Source organism: Bos indicus x Bos taurus, chromosome 11, assembly GCF_003369695.1.
Source record: "Bos indicus x Bos taurus breed Angus x Brahman F1 hybrid chromosome 11, Bos_hybrid_MaternalHap_v2.0, whole genome shotgun sequence".
NCBI lineage: Eukaryota > Metazoa > Chordata > Mammalia > Artiodactyla > Bovidae > Bos > Bos indicus x Bos taurus.
The window spans coordinates 36,075,079-36,101,031 of NC_040086.1; the positions used below are offsets into that span (position 1 = coordinate 36,075,079).

The 25,953-nt window shown below is 37.7% G+C and overlaps 1 protein-coding gene across 3 annotated transcripts in view; it reads right to left on the bottom strand.

Annotated features, from left to right (window-relative positions):
- Positions 1–529: 529 nt before the first annotated feature.
- The window catches only part of ASB3 (ankyrin repeat and SOCS box containing 3), a 123,110-nt gene continuing 97,686 nt past the window's right edge, over positions 530–25,953 (bottom strand). For all 3 annotated transcript variants that reach the window (XM_027555268.1, XM_027555269.1, XM_027555270.1), the window contains exons 8-10: positions 24,651–24,908; positions 18,035–18,168; positions 530–2,335 (exon numbers count right to left, since the gene is read on the bottom strand). In XM_027555268.1, coding sequence (XP_027411069.1) covers positions 2,130–2,335; positions 18,035–18,168; positions 24,651–24,908 — 598 coding nt within the window. In that variant the 3' untranslated portion in view covers positions 530–2,129. The remainder of the gene's footprint in view (positions 2,336–18,034; positions 18,169–24,650; positions 24,909–25,953) is intronic.

The following is a 25,953-nucleotide window of genomic DNA, read 5'->3' on the forward strand; positions in this document are numbered from 1 at the left end:
AAAAAGTTTACTTAAGAAAATGTGATGTCCAGATTACCATTATTATACGAAATCATCACAGAAAGATGTCCTATGACAGGAATGTTGAGCAGGAAATGCACTTAAGGGACAACATCAAATCAATGTAGGATAAACTCTTGACAACTGTTATTAAAACCAATTTGTGTCCTGCTCTGATACTATGTACCACCATTAGAAAACCACTGTATGGAGTTCTTCATCAGGCTCACTGAGACTTTAAGAATACTAAAGCACCATGGTACATGTAGGGCAGAGCTTCAAGTTCACACTACCAGGATGTATCATTTTGATCAGAAGTTGTTAGTGTAATTTACTTACTTTTAGATACTTCTGGATTGGATTTCTTACTGAGTCCTTGCTATTAGTCATAAAAATAATATTTATGTATTATAAAACAGCCTAAAAGAAAGATATTGTATACAATAAATAAAATCATTTATACTTTAAATACTAAGGGTCTTAATGTATCTGAAATATTTTTAAGTTTTTAAGAATAAGAGCTCAATGATAAGTTATGAACAGTTGAATTTATTACATATTTAAACATACACAAAAACATATGAAAAGATTTCACCCAAAAACCATGAAAAGATTCAAGATAAACATTCTATGTACACTGGACCCTAACAAAAAACTGATTATGTTAAAAGCAGAGACTATTAGGGTTTAAAAAAAATAAAGATACAGACATTTAAAAAATACTACATAGTACACACTTTTTTTTTAGAATTTACTATTAGAATTTCCACCTGTTTCTTCCCTATACACCCTTACTTCTGCATGTATACCCACTTCAAACTCTATTTCCACCCCACAGGCAGCAACTGTAGTTCCAGTCTAAGCTGAATTTAGTTATCCTTTTGGACATTAATGTCTCCATCATTTGGTATGCCATCATCACTGCTTTTATCAAATAGCAAAAGTCTATCAGAGATGAATCTGATTGACCTACTCCCATCTATCTTAAATCACAGAATCCAAATAGGATAGAATACTTGCCTTCCCTTGGACCCCATCTCTAGTTGTCTAACATGACAGTATGCTTTCCTAACCTTTCTCTCATGACAAATGCCCACAGCCTCTTATCATAGCTCACTTGATACAATATTCAGTCCTCTCTGACTCTAGATTCCTAGCAAACAAGTGTAAAACCAATGAGGTAGTATCTCATTAACCTAGTCTCTAAGGTTTAAATTTCATGGACTATTTGATAACGTACCCAGATAGTAAAAAGGAAACACACTATAACATTAACAGAACTAGCAACCACTGCTTCATAAGATTAAAGCTGCCCTCTGATCTGGAGACTGAATGGACCTGCAATGTTTCATCTGATCGTGAGCAACTCAGAAATACATACCTTTCTTTCTTTAAAAAAGATACCACAGAAATGTCTCTCCCAGTCTCCTAATTAATACTAAGTAAATGTGGTAAAATATACATTTATCTCAATATCGATCTAATTTTTTTCAACATGTCTTTGAATTTAAGTCTGTTCTTGCCTTTGCAGAAAGAGGAATCTTTTTTTAGCCAAAAAGAGTATCAAAGAACTGGGGGGAAAAAAAAACAGCAAAATGATTTATTTTCTATAGTCTTTAAAAAGAGAATTCTCCCCTGAGTTTACCTGTGAAAAGCCAATGAATTTCAAATAAATTAAGAGATGAGAACAGAATATAATACAGTTCTTTTATAAACATAAGAGATACTCAACTTCACTGTGTGTATACTTCCAGTGAAGACTTATGCCTTTTCTTCTAAGCTCTAGCCCTAGGTAAACACAGAATCATAGGTGGAAATAGGCCATGTTTAGCACTAGAAGCAGCATTCACAGTTCATTAACAGAATAAAGCAGAAAATGGTTAGGTAAATGAATATTACAACATAAAGAGTACTGATGATAAAACTGCAATAAAGTAACTTACATGATGTTTACAACACTTTTTTTTTTACCAGGTAGCCTAGTTGTAAATATTTCCATTAAACCACTGCCCTCTAAAGCCTAACCAACCACACAAACAAAAACCATCTTTTGTGACCATAAAATTGTGAAGAATTTGTACTCCATGGCTCCTTATCTTGGTGGTTTTCAGAGTAAGACAAAAACTGTGTTAAGTGGTTTCACTGATTTCTCCATCTTGAAAAACTGCCAGTTCTGGAACTTCATTCATCCTCAAAACCTCTGCATAGAGCAAATAATCATGTAGGCTTCTGGGAAGAGGCAATTGACGGATAAAGCCATCAGACTGTAGGTGTTCTAGTTTTAGACAGGACCAAATTTCCAAACGACAAAGGTGGGTCAGGGATGGAACAGAGGCTGGAGAAACAAACATAAAAAGAAAGATAAAAATGTTGAACCAGAAAGTATAACAATCCATTAAGGTAAATGCCCTTTTTCCCCCTCACCTCTGTTAGTAAAAACAAGTGGTATGTTACTTAGACTTACTTTTGAAAGATTACTTGAGCCAAGATGACCAAAATAAACTCCATTTATTTATTCATTTTACAACTTTCCTGGTTCTTCTTCCTCCAATTTCTGGCCACACATTCCAAAGTCAATACCCAGCACCATATAGAATTAATGTTCAAATTCTAAGTATCTGGCAATACCAGCTGGGACTTAAGAAATGGGTGATCTAACTTTAGAAACGATAGAAGGGCACAGTAGCAAACGTTACTTCCCACTCACTCTCGCTGCAAATGGTCTCCAGACGTACCACATCAAGTGAATAAATATGTAGCTTATATTCGTTTTGCTCTTTTTATCCATGATATAGAATGAAATTTTAAAATTGATAGAGAAAAGGAACCTTTACTGAAAGCCTACTATGCCATATGCCCGTACACATTCTATTTTTATCTTCCTTTACTGTGAGGTACATATTCGCATGCTCTCATAGAGACAAGCGAACAAGAGATTTAAGTAACTTTTCAAAGGCCAAACATCTAATACATGGTAGACCAGGATTCAAACTCAAGTGCATATGACCCCAAAACATGCATGTATATGTATACATGCTAAAACCCCTGCTGCTAAAAGCTAATAACCAATTAAAAGGATAACCCACATATGCTTAATTAAGAATCACATGACAGTGGTTTTACTAAGATGAAAAGTGTTAACTAAAGAAGTTAATGTTCATGAAAACTAGGCGTACTAAAAACAGATACTGGTTTTATGTGAATTAAACCTAATGCCTTTGTAAGTGCAAGAAATCTTTTATAAATCCCTGTGAAATGAACCAAAGATTACCAGGCCAGGATCAGAGCAGCAAAGACAAGTACAATCAATAGCCCAACTGATATCAGACCTACTGGTCTGACTTCAAGTCTAGGGTTCTTTAATAATAACCCACAGGGCCTGAGACATGCTAGTTCTCTGCCATCAGTAATATCTTCCAAACCACTGAAGTTAGTCCATCATCTTAGATTTTAGTTTAAGCTTACTGGTTTAAGTTTAGTTCATTCAGAATTTGGATAACTCAAGTCATAGTGTTTCAAAATGCCAAATTAGAAAAGCAACAGAGTTATCTTATTTTGTAAATAAGACCAAAGTCTAAGAAGAGTATTCCCTTAAAGCATGAGTCACATAGATTCCCCAGTATAAAAATAAGACTACAGCAACAATATAGAGAACATTTACTTCCACTGTTTCCATATTTAATACTCTTTAAAATTTTCTGCTTGTCTGTAAACTTAAAGGAAGAATCAGTCTCACTTCTAAGATGAGAAAACATAGATAAGGGGAACACTGGAGTGATCAGCAGGAAACCACATGGAAACCAAGCTCAAACTGCAAACCCCAACAGTTTTCCAAAGGAGTAGTAAGTAGGGTTCAACTTCAACAAGTAGGTGGTCCATGTTCAACTGTTACACATAAGGAAGCCCTCTCTTCCTCTGAGATCATGAACAATAGTTGGCCCTAATGTCACTGGATATGCACAAATGTAATAAAAGTTTCAGAAATGAGCACAACTGATTCTTGGTAAGCACCCACAGCTCGGCTGGTACAGACAAAATGTCCTAAGCACGGCAAACACTGATTATGCCATGGGCACAGCCAGAAGGAACTGACAGAGAATGTGGTAAGACTACAGAGCACGTGAGTTAAAGTGAGACTGTTTAAGATAATTTCTACTCATATTATATTACAGTTTAGTATGCACCTGGTTAAACTGAAACCTTTCTTTCTGCACATTCTTGTTAATGTAGATAGCTATTAAAAATCCAAAAGGAAGATAAAGGATGGCTGTGCAACCTGGAGGAGAGCGGCTGGCTCAGAGCTAAGGAATCCTTAATATTTCTCCAGCTTCATCAATTTGACAGACTACACTGACTTACAAACTCCTCAGTCTGACCAGGGAGTGTGCCTCTAGCTGTCCCACAGTCTCCTGTAGTGCAGACAAGCCTTTCAGAGCCATCTGACTACATTACAGGAGCCCTATTGCTCTATCTTTTACAACCAAATAAACCATTCATCTGTTTATGCGGATATGTGTGTAGAAAGCTTAATCATCTGTGATCAAGCCAAACTGGACCAGTACACATTTATTAGGGACTTTCCTGCTGGCTCAGATGGTAAAGAATCTGCCTACAATGCAGGAGATCCGGGTTCCATCCCTGGGTTGGGAAGATCCCCTGGAGAAGGGAATGGCTACCCACTCCAGTATTCTTGCCTAGAGAAGTCCATGGACAGGAGCCTGGTGGGCTACAATTCATGGAGTCACAAAGAGTTGGACACAACTAAGTACTAACATTTTCACACTTACACATTTATTATGGGAAGCTTATATGACTTGCCCATGTTGACATTGTACAGAAACAACAGAGCTGATACCAGATTCAAATGATTGCACCCCATGTCTAGGGTTTTCTAAACTGGTGATCAGTTCAGTTCAGTTCAGTTGCTCAATCGTGTCCGACTCTTTGCGACCCTATGAATCACAGCACGCCAGGCCTCCCTGTCTGTCCATCACCAGCTCCTGAAGTTCACTCAAACTCATGTCCATCGAACTGGTGATGCCATCCAGCCATCTCATCCTCTGTTGTCCCCTTCTCCTCCTGCCCCCAATCCGTCCCAGCATCAGAGTCTTTTCCAATGAGTCAACTCTTCGCATGAGGTGGCCAAAGTACTGGCTGAAACTCAGCTTCAGCATCACTCCTTCCAAAGAAATCCCAGGGCTGATCTCCCTTAGAATGGACTGGTTGATCTCCTTGCAGTCCAAGGGATTCTCTAGAGTCTTCTCCAACACCACAGTTCAAAAGGATCAGTTCTTCAGCGCTCGGCTTTCTTCACAGTCCAACTCTCACATCCATACATGACTGACTACTGGAAAAACCATAGCCTTGACTAGATGGACCTTTGTTGGCAAAATAATGTCTCTGCTTTTTAATATGATGTCTAGGTTGGTCACAACTTTTCTTTCAAGGAGTAAGTGTCTTTTTATTTCATGGCTACAGTCACCATCTGCAGTGATTTTTGCCCCTGAAAAAAATAAAGTCTGTCACTGTTTCCCCATCTATTTGTCATATAGTGATGGGACTGGATGCCATGATCTTAGTTTTCTGAATGTTGAGTTTTAAGCCAGCTTTTTCACTCTCCTCGTTCACTTTCATCAAGAGGCTCTTTAGTTCTTCACTTTCTGCCATAAGGCTGGTGTAATTTGCATATCTGAGGTTATTGATATGTCTCCCAGCAATCTTGATTCCAGCTTGTGCTTCATCCAGCCCAGCATTTTGCATGATGTACTCTGCACAGAAGTTAAATAAGCAGGGTGACAATATTCAGCCTTGACATACTCCTTTCCCTATTTGGAACCAGTCTGTCGTTCCATGTCTAGTTCTAACTGTTGCTTCCTGACCTGCACACAGATTTCTCAAGAGGCAGGTCAGGTGGTCTGGTATTCCCTTCTCTGTAAGTTTGTTTCTCCACAGTTTGTTGCAATCCACACAGTCAAAGGCTTTGGCATAGTCAATAAAGCAGAAATAGACGTTTTTCTGGAACCCTCTTGCTTTTTCGATGATCCAGCAGATGCTGGTAATTTGACCTCTGGTTCCTCTGCCTTTTCTAAATCCATCTTGAATATCTGGAAGTTCATGGTTCACGTAATGTTGAAGCCCTGGCTTGGAGAATTTCGAGCATTACTTTACTAGCATGTGAGATGAGTGCAATTGTGTGATAGGTTGAGCATTCTTTGGCATTGCCTTTCTTTGGGATTGGAATGAAAACTGACCTCTTCCAGTCCTGTGGCCACTGCTGAGTTTTCCAGATTTGCTGGCATATTGAGTGCAGCACTTTCACAGCATCATCTTTTAGGATTTGAAATAGCTCACCTGGAATTCCATCACCTCCACTAGCTTTGTTCCTAGTGATGCTTCCTAAGGCCCGCTTGATTTCCCATTCCAGGATGTCTGGCTCTAGGTGAGTGATCACACCATCATGATTATCTGGGTCATGAAGATCTTTTTGGTATAGTTCTTCTGTATATTCTTGCCATCTCTTCTTAGTATCTTCTACGTCTGTTAGGTCCATATCTAACATGGCAAGTCACTATATTATGCAAAATTTTTATCAAAATTCATCTGCCAAATTTCTGTTTTTCCTGGTATCAGTTTACAAGCTAATTAGAAAGTTTCATTTTTTCACATTATTATTAAATGTATTCAAAATCTTAGGAAATTATTTCCATGTAGTTTAAGTGTGTCAATACACATTTAGGTCATGTACATTGTTTTTGAAAAGAAAATCTTGCAACAATAGAACTATTTCTTAGCATCTGTTTTTAAGATCATCTCCTCATAGCAAAATTTCTTTCAAAAAGCAGTTGCCTTTTCATTCAGTTACAATATCATTTTTACCTTAAATCAATAGAATTTCATGATGTATGTACTAGGTTTTATACTATTCATAGCTATTTATCATCAAGGAAAAAAAGATTAAAGACGAACAGCTGTATTTTCCCCAAAGTATGTAATTTATCATTAAGTTGAAGGACTCTTTTTAATAAAGTACTACAAAGATTCTATATATTTTAAAGGTTGTGTTTTTTATAAAATTACTCACAACAATATTATTAATACTTCAAGCAATTCTGGTTTCAATTCCTTTCCTGTATTAGCCTGACTCTTAATGATGCAATCAACTCATTTCATTTGTGATGTTATCTCCATTTCCTCACATTTACTGAAAAGTAAGCCACTCCATCAGTAGACAGTCTTACACAGCTTTCCAAACAACAACAACAAAAATTCTATTAAATAAGTCATCATTGTTGCAAATATATCATTTCTGGTATATATTTCCTTTAGTGACTCTCAGAAAAGCAACTGTATTTTTTTTTTAATTGAAGCAGAATCTTAACAAATACTCTAAGCTGAGGCAGTTATATTCTTCCAACTTAATGTACCACACATCCTACTTGCAGGATTATATTTTTATTCTTTTAACTCTTCAGCAATGTTTACTACACTCCTTTCAACAGTATTTGCTAACAAGAAATACATTTTACTTTGTCCTGATATTATTTCAGTGTGTTTTACTGTGTCAGTAAGAACATGCATTTCCCCAATGGTATGTAACTTTTTGTTTTTTCACTATTAGTCAGTTTATAAAAACAACGGACTGAGCATCATATGACTTAAATATTCATGAAAAATCACAGAACTTATGTTCTGGATGCTTTCATTAAGAGTGTCCTGCTGATTACAATATTTTCATTTCCTTATTATCTCAATGCGCATTACATACATCAAGGCTCACTGCTAACATTAGTAAAAGTGAACCATCTTTTATTTATTTTTCTAAGGTGAACTATATTTTAAATACTTTTCTTGATACTTTTGAACTTGCTGTCAGCTCAGATTGGGTGGTCAGTATTTTCATCATATGACATGACTATCTGGGAAGAACAGGAGGTAGTTCTATGATTACTTGGTGGTTCACTTGTACTGATACCTTTATTTAGCATTATTCACATAAAACATTTTTTCACAGAAATCTTTTTAAGCCAGTTAACCAATTTTTGAGAAGTAGTTAAGTTAAAACTAGATGATGTAACCACAGAGCCACCGAACAGTCAAATCTAAACTATAATTCACTAAGGTACATCACAAATATGGATGCCAGGTCATTCACTTTTGGAAGCACTAACCTAACCCATATGCACAAGACACTCAGCCATATATGCTAAGTGGGAAAAAAAATCAAAGTTCAATTCTAACAACTATAACCTCACTATTACAGAAAAGAGAACGTGAAAAGGAACTTGATCACCGATAAGCAATTTTATCTTCCTCTCTCCCATTTTTAAGATGCCTCTCTCTGAAGCCTGGAACACTTGAAAATTAAGTAAAATCATCCAGCATAAGCATTTTCCTATAGTAATCAAGTGAAAAAATAAATCATGGTCTCAGCTCTTTTAGAAAATAAAAATTCATTCTTCATTCCCCTAACTTATTTAGGGAACTATTAATAAAAACAGCAGTCTGAGACAATGAGAAAAGATTAATTAAGCTCAATATTATAAATTTTAACTCTCCCCAAAACCTTTCCATAAAGTTATCAGGAACCCCTAATTTTATCATATACAAGTCCACCTTCATCTAGAACCCTGTACAGAACACTCTCTTCACCTCTTGTCCTCACAGAAGCCTGATCCTCCCCCAAAACTTACCTCCTTGATCAATTTCTGAGCTATAATTTTCTCATTCTTACACAACTTGTCACACCTATCATAGTGTCTCAGTGGCAATTTCAGTCCTTCTGCACCATCTTCAGACTCGCATTTTTCTGTCTTTAAATTCCAACATACGCCACTTCCTATCTTTCCAGAGTGTACTCTCCCTTACTGTCACTACCCCTGGTCATTAATATTATTGAGACCATGGGCCGCAACTTCTCCTGCTGTCAAATTTACCAGATCCCTTTCCTTTCTGATTCCTTACTTGGCATCCATAGGCCTATCACTTACCCTATTTTATCATCCTCAACTCCACTGTACCTGCTCTGACAATTCCCAGACCAATCTCACCATTTTCCTTCTTTCCAATACACAGAAAATGTAGCAATCTGAGGAAAAAATAACCATATAAAGTATACCACTTTCAACTTCCACAAGGTCCACAGGGCTGCTCAGCAAATCTCTTACACTGGTTCCCAGTTTCCCACAACCACCATTCTAAATCAAGGCTCTCCTACGAAATTCTCACTTCAATTTCCTTTTCAGCAAGATTTTATCTCCTACTCCTAAGTAAAAACAGGAAATCTTCTATGCGCTCTTTCTCAAATACTCAAACTATAAACTTATCTATATCTACTCACTCTCGTCTCTTCTTCTCAAAGGAAGGGGACTATTTGAGTCTACCCATCTCCTTCTGGCTTATCTGAAATCTTATTATATAAGCTATTGTTTTTAATCTCCATATCCTTAATGTTTTTCTGAAACAAACTGAGATCCCTTAATGTATATGTTCAAGCCTCTCTCACCTTAAAAAGAAAATTCTGCCATGACCCTGCATCATTCCCTTTTAGCCATTCCACTAAAGAGTTGTGTTTTTCATTCACAGATTCTAAATCAGTATCTGATACATAGTTGACATATAATTAAAGGACTCACTCACTAGCAATTAATAAATATAAACAGCTAAATTTGTAAATGTGCACCTACAGAAATATTTACATGATAGATTCTCTTCACTAAAGACTTCTGCTTATGCTCCACATTTAGAACTAACTAAAATTACAGATTGAGTGGTTACAAGTTCTCAAATGAACAAGTTATCAAAAACTAGTTTCTGTCCTGTCTGCCCTCCCACCATAAAATAAATATTTGGGATCTGAAAAAGAATTTTCTTTTAACTAGGATATAGCTGTCCCAGGGGTCTGCCTGCATATATATCCAATGCAGTATATGGGAACAGTAAAATGGGCTTTAAATAATACTGGTGACCTGATGTGATACTTAGGACATTAAGTATCTTAGCAACATTAAGTTGTTCTAGGGCAACATTTTCTCCTCTTAGCTTACCAATTGACTGCTGAGAAAATCAAATCAGTTTTAACAGCAAAATGTCCCAGCAAATGTGGATTTGCTACGTCAGATTTCCCCACCACATACATACACACACACACACACACACAAAACTAAAATCCATCACTTGGATTTATAAGAGGCTGTGTAAAGCTAAAATTATGAAATTATAAATGAGTATATGGAATCTTGTTAAAATTTAACTATAAACTTAACTTAAAAAACAAACAAACAAGAAATAAAAACCACAAGCTTGGCTCTTAAATCCAGTAATAAGGGCAGTGTGCAGGACACTGTTAAGCAAAGCATGATTCTGCTTAAGTTGTGAAGGCCTATAACATGGCTCACGTCTGGGAGGTCACAAGTTTCCTACTCTACAAATAGAAGGTCACATGTTCAGTTTTTAAAGATGACAAGCAATTACTAATGGGTTTTATTTTTAATTGAGGTATACCTGACTCCTGAGAAACCTGTGTGCAGGACAAGAAGCAACAGTTAGAATGGGACATGGAACAATGGACTGGTTCAAATTTGAGAAAGGAGTATGTCAAGGCTGTATATTGTCACTGTGCTTATTTAACTTGGGCCTCCCTGATGGCTCAGATGGTAAAGAATTTGCCTGCCAAGCAGGAGATGCAGGTTCAATCCCTAGGTTGGGAAGATCTGCTGGAGAAGGAAATGGCAACTCACTCCGGTATTTTACCTGGGAAATCTCATGGACAGAGAGCCTGGTGGGCTACAGTCCATGGTCATAAAGAGCTGGACATGACTGAAGTGACAGCACACACACATAGCTTTCAATGGTCTTTCCCTGGTCAATAACTCTGGGGCAGGATCTGATTACAGGTTAGTTTGGTTACAGGCTGTGTTATGCTGTAATAACACAAACTCTCAAACCCAGTGTCTTTGAATACAAAAAACGTTTATTTCTTGCTCATACAAATCCTCTTTGGGTCAGGTGATTCTCCAAGGAAAGTGTCCTGAAGGACAACTCAGTGTGCCAGGCTACTTCTATCTTGTGTCACCGCCATCTCAAACACGGCTTTCAGATTTTCTCAGCAAAGGAAAGTGACAGCACTGAGTATTCCCATCCAGTATGACCTATGCTTTGACCACTTAAACCAATCACATAAAAGTATGCTTTGACCACTTAAACCAATCACATAAAAAGAAGAACAATGCATTCTTCCTGTGTTCTAAGGAAGAGCAAAATGAAACGAAACTCAATTATATGAGGTCCGTCTCTGTAGCATCAAAATATATACATTAACATGTGTAAACAGACAGGTAGTTGAGAAGTTGCTATAACAAGGAGCTAAGTCTGATGCTCTGTGACCACCTAGAGAGGTAGGAGTAGGGAGTGGGGTAGAAGGGAGGCTCAAGAGCGAGGGAATATATGTATACTTATGGCTAACTGACACTGTTGTACAGCAGAAACCAACACAACATGGTAAAGCAATTATCCTCCAATTAAAAATAAATACAGTCCATCTCTGCCATAATGACAAAATTTATTGTGACAACGATATAAGGAAGATATTATTATTACTTCTTCTTATAATCGAGGAAATCAAGGCTCAGAGATATTAAATAACCTCTCTACTTGGAAGGAAAGTTATGACCAACCTAGCATATTCAAAAGCAGAGACATTACTTTGCTAACAAAGGTCCGTCTAGTCAAGGCTATGGTTTTTCCAGTAGTCATGTATGGATGTGAGAGTTGGACTGTGAAGAAAGCTGAGTGCCGAAGAATTGATGCTTTTGAACTGTGGTGTTGGAGAAGACTCTTGAGAGTCCCTTGGACTGCAAGGAGATCTAACCAGTCCATTCTAAAGGAGATCAGTCCTGGGTGTTCTTTGGAAGGAATGATGCTAAAGCTGAAACTCCAGTACTCTGGCCACCTCATGCGAAGAGATGACTCATTGGAAAAGACTCTGATGCTGGGAGGGGTCAGGGGCAGGAGGAAAAGGGGACGACAGAGGATGAGATGGCTGGATGGCATCACCGACTCAATGGACGTGGGTTTGGGTGAACTCCGGGAGTTGGTGACGGACAGGGAGGCCTGGCGTGCTGCAATTCATGGGGTCCCAAAGAGTCAGACACGACTGAGCAACTGAACTAAACTGAACAATTAGAAAGTAGTAGAAGTGTATAGTTCCAGAGCTCCAATCTTTAACCACTTTACTCTACCTGATGTCCAGGCAGACTGGCACCATATCATTACCATGGAGTTAAACAGTCAGAAGAGTTAAAATTTTCCATTAGCCTGAAATAAGTTTGTACCTGAACATACAACTTTGTAACAAGTAACTTAATGCACTACTTTTGAATAAGAAACATGCTCTTCATAGAGAACAGAAAATCAAATGTTCTTTTGAAAACTGATATGCCTGATTACTTTAAACCAGATATGGCTTGAGTAGGCAATTGGAATGCTAGCTAATTATTACTAAAAAGGTACACTTTAAACGTATACTATGTTATATGTCAATTATATCTCAATAAAGCAGGGAACAAATTACTACCAGAAAGGATCAACTATTCCCAAACCTTTTCATACTGTTCATGGGGTTCTCAAGGCAAGAATCCTGAAGTGGTCTGCCATTCCCTTCTCCACCTTAACCTGCCTCCTGAGAAATCCTGTATGCAGGTCAAGAAGCAACAGTTAGAACCAGACATGGACACAATGGACTGGTTCCGAATTGAGAAAGGAGTACATCAAGGCTGTATAATGTCACCCTGCTTATTTAACTTATATGCAGAGTATATCATGTGAAATTCCGGGCTGGATGAAGCACAAGCTGGAATCAAGATTGCTGGGAGAAATACCAATAACCTCAGACATGCAGATAACACTGCCCTATGGCAGAAAGCACATAAGAACTGAAGAGCCTCTTGATGAAAGTGAAAGAAGACAGTGAAAAAGTTGGCTTAAAACTCAATATTCAGAAAACTAAGATCATGGCATCCGGTCCCATCACTTCATGGCAAATAGATGGGAAACAATGGAAACAGTGACAGACTTTATTTTCTTGGGCTCCAAAATCACTGCAGATGTTGACTGCAGCCATGAAATTGAAAGACACTTGCTCCTTGGAAGAACAGCTATGACCAACCTAGACAGCATATTAAAAAGCAGAGACGTTACTTTTGCCAACAAAGGTCCATCTAGTCAAAGCTATGGTTTTTCCAGTAATCCTGTATGGATGTGAGAGTTGGACCATAAAGAAAGCTGAGTGCCAAAGAACAGATGCTTTTGAACGGTGGTGTTGGAGAAGACTCTTGAGAGTCCCTTGGACTGCAAGATCAAACCAGTCAATCCTAAAGGAAATCAGCCTTGAATATTCATTGGAAGGACTGATGCTGAAGCTGAAACTCCAATACTTTGGGCACCTGATGTGAAGAAATGACTCACTGGAAAAGACCCTGATGCTGGGAAAGACTGAAGACAGGAGAAGAAGGGGATGACAGAGGATGAGACGGTTGGATGGCATCACCAACTCAATGGACACGAGTTTGAGCAAGCTCCAGGAGTTGGTGATGGACAGGCAGGCCCGGTGTGCTGCAGTCCATGGGGTCACAAAGAGTCAGGCACGACTGAGGGATGGAACTGACTGACTGATTCCTAAACCTATATCTTGTTTCTGGTTGTTATTCCCTAGTTTTTAACTGTAAATATAACAATCTCACAAGATAAGTTACCACAAATAGTTAGCTTGAAGTACTGACCACAAATGGTTTTTCTTAAAGAGTATATGAACAAGGAGCATTGCTCAAAACTAGCAGTGCTGCTTAAAGTTTCATAGGAAACTTGGTTCAAACTTGGAATATTTGTCAATGTATGGCAAAACCACTACAATATTGTAAAGTAATTAGCCTCCAATTAAAACGAATAAATTTATAAAAAAATAGTAAAAAATAAATAAACTTTTATACTCACTCAGTCTACCATATTTAGGCAGGAGTTCTTATGTGTTTGCTGGGTTTCACAATAGAATACTTAGCCTATCAACCTTTATTTTTTCATTTCTCTTTTACCTCTACTTTTAAGATCGACTATTTCTTAGAAATATGCTCTCAGTCTGCAACACAAAGCAGCTGCACTCTAATACTTCTTAGGTAGTCTAATTTTGAATGCATTGCTAACTATAACTTATTTAAAACTGAGAGTAGCGTTACAGTATTTAGAGACAACTGCTCAAAGTACACTCAGGTACCCTCCAGATAGTATAAATCTAGCCCTGGTCAAGTCAGAGCAACAGAGACCTGAGTACCAAGGCCCACTTAAGAAGTCCTTTTATTGAATTATCATGGTAATTCAATATCTTGGTATGACAGCAACAGGCCACAATGGAAACTTGGTAACATGAAGAAACCATGGCTACCAAGATGTTTTCTAGGCAACTGTCTAGCACAACATCCAAGAATATCTGTACTTCTGAGCAATGAGTTTGTTTTATGTTATGAACTCTGTAACCTAGAGCAAGAACTGTAGAGCTCAGTCACAGCCAAATTTACAGTGTGTCCACAGACAAGTTTCAGATTACACTGATAAACATTTCCTGACTCCAGGCTTTTCTTTTGCTTCCACTTTGAACTTGTTTTACTGTTTTTTGTGTGATAATCTATACGTATAAACTGTTTTAAATCCTATTGAGAACAAAACAGAAGAACACTGAGAAAAATAAGTCAAGAGTTTCAAGGGGCCCTTACAGGATCCTTTGTAGAATCCAGATCCATGTAATACTCTGGATAGAATTGTTCATATTTGATCATTAAAGGTTCAGGATGAACTAAAGCCAAGTGCTTTTCCCAGAAGCACATAATCACCTAGGCTTGATCTTGGTCAGCTGGCCAGGGGTTTGCGTTTTTTTTTATTAAGAAGTGTATTGCTATGTACATTTAAAATGATGTTTCTAAGAGATATATACAGGTACATGATCAAAAAATTGCTATTAAAACTGCAACCAGTCAGCAAATTTTACCCAGTATACTTTCCTTTCTAATGCAAAAGAACATGTGAAAACAAATCTGACTAAATGATTAAAAGATGAGCAGCAAGGAACTGACTGTTTCTTTTATTTTTAAACTAGCAGGGCAAGGTGCTATGTTTTTAAGGAGGAAAAGGATGAGGAATGGAGAATTTTGAGCAAGTATAAGGCATCTCCAAGACTTGAAAAGAGCTTAGGAAAAGAATAGAGAAAATCTTTCCCTTGGGAAAGATACTGGTATACCTAAAGGAGCTAGAGAACTGAGATTATTCTAGGGGCTTACCAATAGTAGCAGAGCCACAAGAAGCATCCTTTCCAAAAAAAATCAAAGAAATATTTTGACAAGGTAGCTTTCAATACCATGATAAGTTATTGGAGAAACTGGGGTGAAAGCAAGACTGTCCTATACTTAGAAGGTAATCAAAGAACTGTGTTTATGAGCTCACCACCTTCGGTGTTAAAACTCTGGCCATGCTTTTGCTTAGAAATCCTGTATCTCAAAATCCAAATAAAGGAGGGAAGAGTACAGATGACCAACACACAGAAACTGAATGTCCTGAAAACTAAAGAAAAAAGAGTTGGGTACATGAAGACAGTCTTGAACTACAGAAAGGAAGAGAATCACAATCCCATTTGAAACTCAGGCAAGTGAGTAGACAGGCATATCTTTTCCTTCCAGGCTTACTTAAAATCTATCATCATAACAGCTCCCGTTACCTGCAGAAGATATTCTCAGTGGAATATCTGGAATAACTGAGAATATCTTGGGAAACCAAGAACACAAGCACTTCTTGAGTAGTGTGCAGTAAGAACAGGGTTTTAAAAGTCTTCCTGATATAGGAGTAAAAGACCTTTATAACACTGGGTAACATGAGAGTCAAGGTGGATCAGGGTTTCTAAACCTGGTCACTAGCAACATTCAGGTCAGGTATTCTTTGTTGTGGGGGCTGTCCTGTGCACTGTAGGGTATTTAGCAGCATCTCCCTGGTTTCTGTCCCCTAGATGGCAACAGCACCCGTACCAATTGTGGCAATCAAACTATCCCTTGTGGGGAGCAAAAATCACTCCTGTTGAATACCTCTGCAAGGGATGAAACAAATAACAAACAGCTGCCAGGAATAACCCACTCTCTTGGTAAGCAGCACTCTCAAATCACCTCACCTTCTGAATGAGGAAACAGACAGAAGGAACATCAGGATTTGTAGGAAAAATGACAAGTTCAAATTCTGAATATGTCAAAATGTGGGATATCAAGTAGAGATGTCCAAAAGTCAGTTGGATATATGGGACTGGAACCAAAAGATGTTGCGGCAAGAGAAACAGACTAGACAAGCATTAGCTACATTAATGTCTCTGAGAAAGGCTTTTGTAAATCTTCAGCCGAAATAAAATCCTCTTAAGAGATGATGATTATTACCCTAGCAAGCTCTACCTAGTGCCTAATTAAACAAGAAGCCCTTGATGGACTTAGTCTACCACAGGATAATGCATTCATGTACAATTCTTACCTTCATCTGGACAAACCTGCCATATGTTAAAGTCTTCAGAGTAAACTCTCATATATCTTTACTAATTGATGCTGCTGCTACTGCTGTGCTGCCAAGTCACTTCAGTCGTGTCTGACTCTGTGCGACCCCATAGACGGCAGCCCACCAGGCTCCGCCGTCCCTGGGATTCTCCAGGCAAGAACACTGGAGTGGCTTGCCATTTCCTTCTCCAATGCATGAAAGTGAAAAGTGAAAGTAAAGTCGCTCAGTCATGTCCGACTCTTAGCGACCCCGTAAGTAGACTGCAGCCTACGAGGCTCCTCCATCCATGGGATTCTCCAGGCAAGAGTACTGGAGTGGGGTGCCATTCCCACTTGGCATATGCTCCTCCTTTTTTGCCTTTTTGTTCCCAAATAGATATTTGCCCTCTACCACTGCATACATAATTAGCAAGAGCAGATACAATTCTCTCATGCACATGAGCTTTCTAACATTATCATTAAAGAAATTCTATACTGGAAGGTTTAGAGACTCCAAAGAGATTATACTTTTTCTGCAAAAATAAACCTAAGAGTTTGAATATACCTCAGTTCAAGAATATATTTTCCTGAATGTCTGTTTTTGACTGAGAAAATTTACTTAAATGTAATTTTCCAAGAAATTAGAAGATATTTCTACATATGCTAAGTTCACTTGTTAAAAACCTATTCAACATGTTTTATGAAGAGTGACATTTCATGCAAAAATAGTAATGAAGAAATAATTTTCCTAACTTAAGACATAATCTGGTGAACAAAATAGATTAAAATAAATCTACATAAGTAAATAGAAATACTTTGTCTAGGTTATATTTAGTTTAATTCGGTTCCCTTGTGTATAATCTTCTATTGCGTCCTCTTTCTTTTTTAACTAGCTTAAAAGCTTTTTTTTTTAAGTGAGAGTAAGTTGATAATTTGTTTTAAAATAGTCATTTAAAATATCAATCAATTCACAAAATTTCTACCCAGCTCACCTGCATAGTTATATCTTACCAACACACTGGCATACATTCAGTAAGAAAAGTTAACAATAAACAATGGTGATACTTCCTTTTAGAGACAATAAAATATTAAAGAGAGCACACACATCAACACACACTCCAAAGAGGAAAATTACATTTAGCATTTTTCTGACCACAAACTAAATATTGACCAACAAAATTTTTAGGATTCACTTTTGCTTGCATAACCCTACTAAAAACAAAAGGGTATCATTAAAATATCACTAAATACCTGTTATTCTTTACACGCTCCTTAGGCTAAACTTATAAAATCAGATATGATTTATGTTTAAGGAAATTACTATGATCTCCCTCACAGTCCCATCATCCTCTCCCCACATAAAGAAAATGCAAATAATGCCCAATTTAATTATGTTCTCCAGTGGGTCTTATCACTTAAAATTACAACACAGCTAGTGAAGACAGAGAAAAAAAAGTAGTGACATATATTTAAAAATTGTACTTTCTTACCAATATGTTGCTGTAGAGCCCAAGAGGAGTTTGAGGCACGAGCAGAGAGCATCTTTTCAACAGCTGGAGGAAGTCTCCTCCAATTAGTAAACTCCAAAGTGAAGATAAGAATGTCATCACTGACTGAGTCAATCCTACATTGGCAAGATATTAATACACATTTAGATACAAAATTCACCAAAGGTTCACTGTGAAAACAAATACCATATACCAATTCTTACAACATCCTGATGTGGAGGCAGACAGACAACCGCAGCAAAGAAAATATTAATGAAACAAAAGGCAAGTTCAGTGGATATGGAAAAATCATCAAATCAGGTTCCTACACGAAACTCAAGTGACTGTGCATGTAGTTGTCTGAAAGATGACAAAAGGAGTTTCTACTCTGCTGCTGCTGCTGCTAAGTCGCTTCAGTCGTGTCTGACTCTGTGCGACCCCACAGACGGCAGCCCGCCAGGCTTCCCCGTCCCTGGGATTCTCCAGGCAAGAACACTGGAGTGGCTTGCCATTTCCTTCTCCAATGCATGAAAGTGAAAAGTGAATGTGAAGTCGCTCACTCTAGCAGAGATAGGATGCCTTGCCATTCCCCAGTAGCAGTGGTGAGAAAAGACAGATTTAGTGTCACTGTCATTAGTGGATATGCCATTATTTCCTCCCAAGTGGACCATCTTGCGAAATCTAGATTGGTCATTCTTACAGACACTTAACAGTGAAAGGATAAAGCCTAAACACCCAAAAGTGAAAGTCACTCAGTCATGTCTGACTCTTTGTGACCCCATGGACTATACAGTCCTTGGAATTCTCCAGGCCAGAATACTGGAGTGGGTAGCCTCTCCCTTCTCCAGGGGATCGTTCCAACCCAGGTATTGAACCCAGGTCTTCTGCATTGCAGGCGGATTCTTTACCAGCTGAGTCACAAGGAAAGCCCAAGAATATGGCAGTGGGTAACCTATCCCTTCTCCAGTGGATCTTCCTGACTCAGGAATCAAACCAGGGTCTCCTGCATTGCAGGCAGATTCTTTACCAACTGAGCTATTAGGGAAGCCAAAGCTGTCCCTAAACTGGTGTATGGGAGAGACAGCCTATTTCTGACCAACCCTCAGAGATTTACTACAACGGTTCTAATAAAAAGAAACAAACTGAGTAATACTCTAAACTTGTCATCTCAAAGACAACTTACTTTATGTAATTCAGGGTCCAAAGTTCCCTGAAATGACTGATTAGAGTATGAAAATTATTTCCCAAGAACCTTCCCCATTATAGATATGACTCTAGAGGATTACCAGAACAAGTTTTGTCTTTAAGGACTGAAAGAAGTGAAGACAAACAGTTCTACTTCTCTTTTTTCAAAATAATGTCAGATTTCCTACCAATCCACCCAAAAGAGACTTCCCAAATTTTGTAAGTACTTGAATCCTAATGGAAAGGCAAATGACCTAAGAAAAGTTCTGATTTCTAACAACACTTCTACTACTTACAAACATGTTGCCTAAATTCTTTAAGCCCTAGATACTGGTCTCTAAAATGAGAATAACACTTACCCTGTGTATTTCAGGAGACTGTTCATAAAAATAGCTGAACAGACTTTTAAAACTATAAAATACTATATAAATATTTCATATTACTAGAACCTGCTTGGAATTTTCAGTATTATATTCTCAGTGGGCCTTATAACATTGTATACATGAAATTTAGTCAAAGCGTAAAGACAACTTAAATTCTAACAAGATTACTCATCTTGTACTCAATTAGATACTCCCCTAACATCACACTGTTTGAAGAAAAATAAAATCATTAGGGTCTCTGGTGACTACTTCAAAACCAGAAATTCTTTTCAAGGTCACTTTTTTGGAGACATTACTGAGCAAGGACAAAAGAAAGGGCAAAAAAAAAAAAAAAAAAAAAACAACTGAGTAACACTCTAAACTTGTCATCTCAAAGACAACTTACTTTATGTAATTCAGGGTCCAAAGTATCCCTGAAATGACTGATTAGAGTATGAAAATTATTTCTCAAATTTTTAATTCTCTAACATGCAAACTCATATCAGATCAGATCAGATCAGTTGCTCAGTCATGTCCAACTCTTTGCGACCCCATGAATCGCAGCACGCCAGGCCTCCCTGTCCATCACCAACTCCCGGAGTTCACTCAGACTCACGTCCATTGAGTCAGTGATGCCATCCAGCCATCTCATCCTCTGTCGTCCCCTTCTCCTCTTGCCCTCAATCCCTCCCAGCATCAGAGTCTTTCCCAATGAATCACCTCTTCCCATGAGGTGGCCAAAGTACTGGAGTTTTAGCTTTAGCATCATTCCTTCCAAAGAAATCCCAGTAGCAAACACCCTCTTCCAACAATACAAGAGAAGACTCTACACACAGACATCACCAGATGGTCAACACCGAAATCAGATTGATTATATTCTTTGCAGCCAAAACTTGAGAAGCTCTATACAGTCAGCAAAAATAAGACCAGGAGCTGACTGTGGCTCAGATCATGAACTCCTTATTGCCAAATTCAGACTGAAATTGAAGAAAGTAGGGAAAACCACTAGACCATTCAGGTATGACCTAAATCAAGTCCCTTATGATTATACAGTGGAAGTGAGAAATAGATTTAAGGGCCTAGATCTGATAGATAGAGTGCCTGATGAACTATGGAATGAGGTTCGTGACACTGCACAGGAGACAGGGATCAAGACCATCCCCATGGAAAAGAAATGCAAAAAAAAAAAAAAAAGCAAACTCATATAAGGAAAAACAAACTACAGCACAAACACTCTGGGAAACATTTTACTTCTCAAGAAGTTCTCAGTGAAGTCACAATTTATCAGAAAATACTGAGAATACATGAAATGATAAAATATATTCAAAGGCAAACAATCTCCTTCACTTTCTAGGAACCGACACCAAAGGTTTCTCAGTTCTGGTTCCTTATTTCTTTTTTAATGGTTTCATTTTTCTACCTTAATGTGGTTTAAGTCTCACTGTGATCAAACACAAAGTCATTTTTATGCAGTTATCTAAAAACACACACAATAAATCTGTTTACACAGCTTTAGTTAATACAATGTTGAGTATTTTACCAATGCTGACAGTGCCACTAAAAATGTATTGTTACTGTACTACATTGACCACTACATTGTATAAAGCAGTTGTACAATCATAAATGATTGACAGTTAATCAACTAAATGCACAGATGACATTCACTTTCTATTATTTGTCTATTGCACTGATGGTGAGAGGGAAACCTAGTCTTGCATTAAAATATTTCAACTCTGCAGCTTATATTGTGACAGGCAATTATTTAGTCAGATACATTTTTAAAGACTATTTAAGACAAGCAATATCTAGGAAAGACATTTGTAATTGACATGACAAAGATTAAGCAACAGACTTACATGTGATATAAATAAAATACAACCAAAATCCACTTTAACAGCATATTGGAATTTTTATGGGATAATTTTTTAAAACAGTTCTTTGAATGTAAACTGATCAAAGAAAGCAAAACATTCATCACATTCAGCATAAACACTGGCTTTATCCATTCAATAAAAGATAAGCGAACAAAAATTTAACCATGTTATGCATTTTTACTGCTAAAGTGAAATTTTCTATTGTGTTTTTTCTAATAAAGTAACTAAAGTTATTCCTTCAGAGTAAAATACACACAATTTTTGTTCTCAATTCAAATAGCTGAAAGTTTTACAATTTACTAAAAATAATCTGTAGTTTACTGTTTATTAACTTTTTTCTATCCAAACACATCCAATAAACAAAGCACAAATCCAGTGGCTTATTACCACAAAAAATTCTCAAATAGGCAAGTTTTCACATGAGGGGCAGGGAACCCCATAGAAGAACTAGGGATAGAAGACTATTTTAGGAGCCTTTTAGGAGGATAAAGCTAAATAATTCCCTTTTCTTCCAACAGTCTATGTAGTTGTCCGAGGAGGAAAAGAAAAGAGGATACATTTAATTTTTTCCTTATATAGGTTATTCTTAATTTAGGAATAGGAAAGAGAAAAGTTGGCCCAGACTCCTCCAGTTTAGGCAACAGATTAAAGTACCCTTGTCACTCAGATGGTAAAGACTCTGTCTGCAATGCAAGCGACCCGGGAGCGATCCCTGGGTTGGGAAGATCCCCTGAAGAAGGGAATGGATACCCACTCCAGTATTCTTGCCTGCAGAATTTCATGGACACAGGAGCCTGCTGAGCTACAGTCCTTGGGGTTGCAAACAGTCAGACACAACAGTCAGCCACAACTAACAAGGTACCTGAAATTAAGTGACAAAACTACCACAATCCTGGGGATACACAGGACTAAGGCAGAATAGAATAGGGGCTACAAAGACAGACTTGAGCTATACTACTGGACAGCCTGGGTCCAAATCTTAAGCTCTAGCACTAAATAGCTGTGTGAACTTTGGCAAGTATGTCGAACACTCTGTGCTTCAATTTCCTTCTCCATAAATTAATGATAACAGTGTCTACTATATTTTATATTAAATGAGTTAATAGTAAAGAATCAATCATAGTTGCTACTGTATATCAGGCAATATTTTAAGTGTTGGTTAAAGAAATAAACAAACTAAAAACCAGAATGGAGCATGAAGGCTGAAAGTAATAGGAAGTAAGATGGAGCCAAGTAAGTGGCTTCAGTAGTAAAACACAAGGAGTGGGTTGAGAAAAATGCGGGTGCCTCAGGAGTAAGAACAAAATAGAGTGACAGAGGAAAGGGAACACCTTGCCAGGACTGCCCACGGTATCTCTATGAGCTGGATTTACAGAAGCATTTTGGGGAGGGAATGGTGAGGGGCAACTGCTACTAGTTGTCAGAAGCCCAGACACAACAACAAAATCCACTAAGTAAAAAGTTAAAGGTACTTAAAGAGCTCTGTTAATAGCTAGATACAGCATTCAGTAGTGAGTATTCATATCTCAGCAGTGAGTGGATGTGTGCACGCACATGTGCACATGTAAAGGGGGTTTGTTAGGACAAGTAAACATATACAAATAACTTTTAAAAATTATATTTCTCAATTGTCAATAATTTTATATCTCAGGTATCAAAAAATACTATGAATTTTTGTGAAAATTTATTGAAATGGTATACAGAGAGTTACAACAATGAGTACTTGACAGATAATGATGTATTAATCAATCAACTGCTGGAAAAAGAAGTAAATACAATCAGGGACTCAAACCATTGCAAATTATAAACAAAAAGTAAAGTGGAGATTAGAACATGTATCTAAATTTTGCTTTACTTCTATATTCCTCAAACCACCTATCAGATAGCAGTTTTTCCTCACAAGCCACCAAACTGAAACATTCAGTATCAGAAAGACATGACAGTCCTAAACCTAAAATTTTAAATCTCTGCTTAGAGAAAATTGTTGAATTCTATATTATGGTAGACATAATAAAAAGGTGATATACTGGGATCCTGCCAAATAAAGATCTTTTCTTTACAATATAGATGAAGAGGCCACCAGGTAGAAGATGGAGTCACAGAAATGCAAATTAAATTTACAAGTAGGAAGCACCAGTGTTGCCTGCAGGAATCCCAGAGAGGACCTCTTTGAAAAGCAAAATTTAAATAACAAGATATCAAAGCACTCTTCTGCTGAAATCCAAAATTTCAGTACTTGCCCAAACATTATTTTAGTAAATGGTAATTCTAAAGCACAAAAATGAAATCTTCCAAATATTTCATTGAAATTTTATAAAACACCCCATGTTCTCTATATTCCTATAGATTTTTATTCTATTTTCTCACTTGACTCAAATTATCAGGCCAAAAGATTTCTCTCACTGCTACAATTATCAATAATTTCTCAGTTCATCTAGACACGTAACTCCTGCAAAGGCTTATAGAACAGCTTTTATTCTCTTGCCCTAGAAAAATTATGACTCAACTTTCATATAATCACTCATAGGCACTGCCCTTCTGGGAAACCACTTGAGGTAAACAGTTGTATCCTCAGCTGCTTCAGAAATCAGTATTTATTGAGAGAGACTAAGTTCAAACAGACAAGACGGAGTGTTCAATCTAGTTGACTAAGGGATGCTAGAAATCACCAAAGCTGCTACAACCATTCTGTTGCAGCATTTTAAAAGCAGCATGAGGGATGGCCCAATTAGAAGAAACAGCCCTCTTGAGAGGATTCACTGGCACCCACTCCTTCCTGTTCTCTTCTAACCACCTCTGACCTTTTTCTAGGATTCTATCCTTACATTCAGGGCTTCCCAGTGGCTCAGTGGTAAAGAATTTGCCTGCCAAGCAGGAGATGCAGGTTCAATCCCTGAGTTGGGAAGATCCCCTGGTGAAGGAAATGGCAACCCATTCCAGTATTCTTGCCTGAAAAATCCCAAGAACAGTGGGGCCTGGTGGGCTACAGTCCATGGGGTCACAAAAGAGTCAGACACGACTTAGCAATAAACAACAATCCTTACATTCAATCTCACTATTAGCAGGTCCCCAATTCTTTCATCCCAACACAGCCATCACAATCAAAACACACACAGTAACAACTTCTTCCCAACACAGAGATTTCAAGAAATTGGGGGAAATGAAAAGAGTAAAGTCCACAGTAGTAGGATTTCTTACCAGGAACTGCACAGTAGATTCAGTGGGTCAAATCCAGCAAGCAGCAGAGATGGCAACCATTCTTTATATTTTGTCTGTGCTTTAATTGCGTGATTTATAAATTCAGATATATGGTCCCATGGTGTCGATGGGCAACATTTCTTCAAAAAGTAGCGAAATACTGAAAACCTCTCATACTTCAGGCAGTATGCCAAATGAAGTTCATTTAGCTGAGCTCCATATTTCAAAAGAATATTTACAATTCCAAAGAAGTCACAGCTCCATCAGTAAAAAGAAAGGAAGGTAGGGGAAGGGGGAGAAGGGTAAGGGAAGAGAAGATTTTCACATTAAAAAAAATTCTTACAAATAGTTAATAGTAGTTATGACTGGAAAATAAGAATAGCAGATGCTAAAGAGGGAGGGGACATATGTATACCTATGGCTAATCCATGTTGATGTATAGCAGAAATCAACACAACATTGTAATTAGATGTACAGCAGGAACCAACACAATATTGTGATTATCCTTCAATTAAAAATAATTTAAAAAAAGAATAGCAGATGTGATAGTGGATGGTTTTACCTGTCCAGTGGATTGAGACTCAGTTCAGTTCAGTTCAGTTGCTCAGTCGTGTCCGACTCTTTGCGACCCCCTAAATTGCAGCACGCCAGGCCTCCCTGTCCATCACCAACTCCCGGAGTTCACTCAGACTCACGTCCATTGAGTCAGTGATACCATCCAGCCATCTCATCCTCTATCGTCCCCTTCTCTTCCTGCCCCCAATCCCTCCCAGCATCAGAGTCTTTTCCAATGAATCAACTCTTCTCATCAGGTGGCCAAAGTACTGGAGTTTCAGCTTCAGCATCATTCCTTCCAAAGAAATCCCAGGGCTGATCTCCTTCAGAATGGACTGGTTGGATCTCCTTGCAGTCCAAGGGACTCTCAAGAGTCTTCTCCAACACCACAGTTCAAAAGCATCAATTCTTCGGTGCTCGGCCTTCTTCACAGTCCAACTCTCACATCCATACATGACCACAGGAAAAACCATAGCCTTGACTAGATGGACCTTTGTTGCAAAGTAATGTCTCTGCTTTTGAATATGCTATCTAGGTTGGTCATAACTTTCCTTCCAAGGAGTAAGCGTCTTTTAATTTACACCACATTGCATGGTTTTTAATTTTCAACTATGAACAAGTCATGCCCTTAGAATTTAAAATACTTACCTTAAATAAAATTATCACTGACAAGTAAAACTCTTTTCAAATTGTGATTTTTTATGCACAATTATCTATACTACAAAATACTGCTAAACAAAGTTAATAA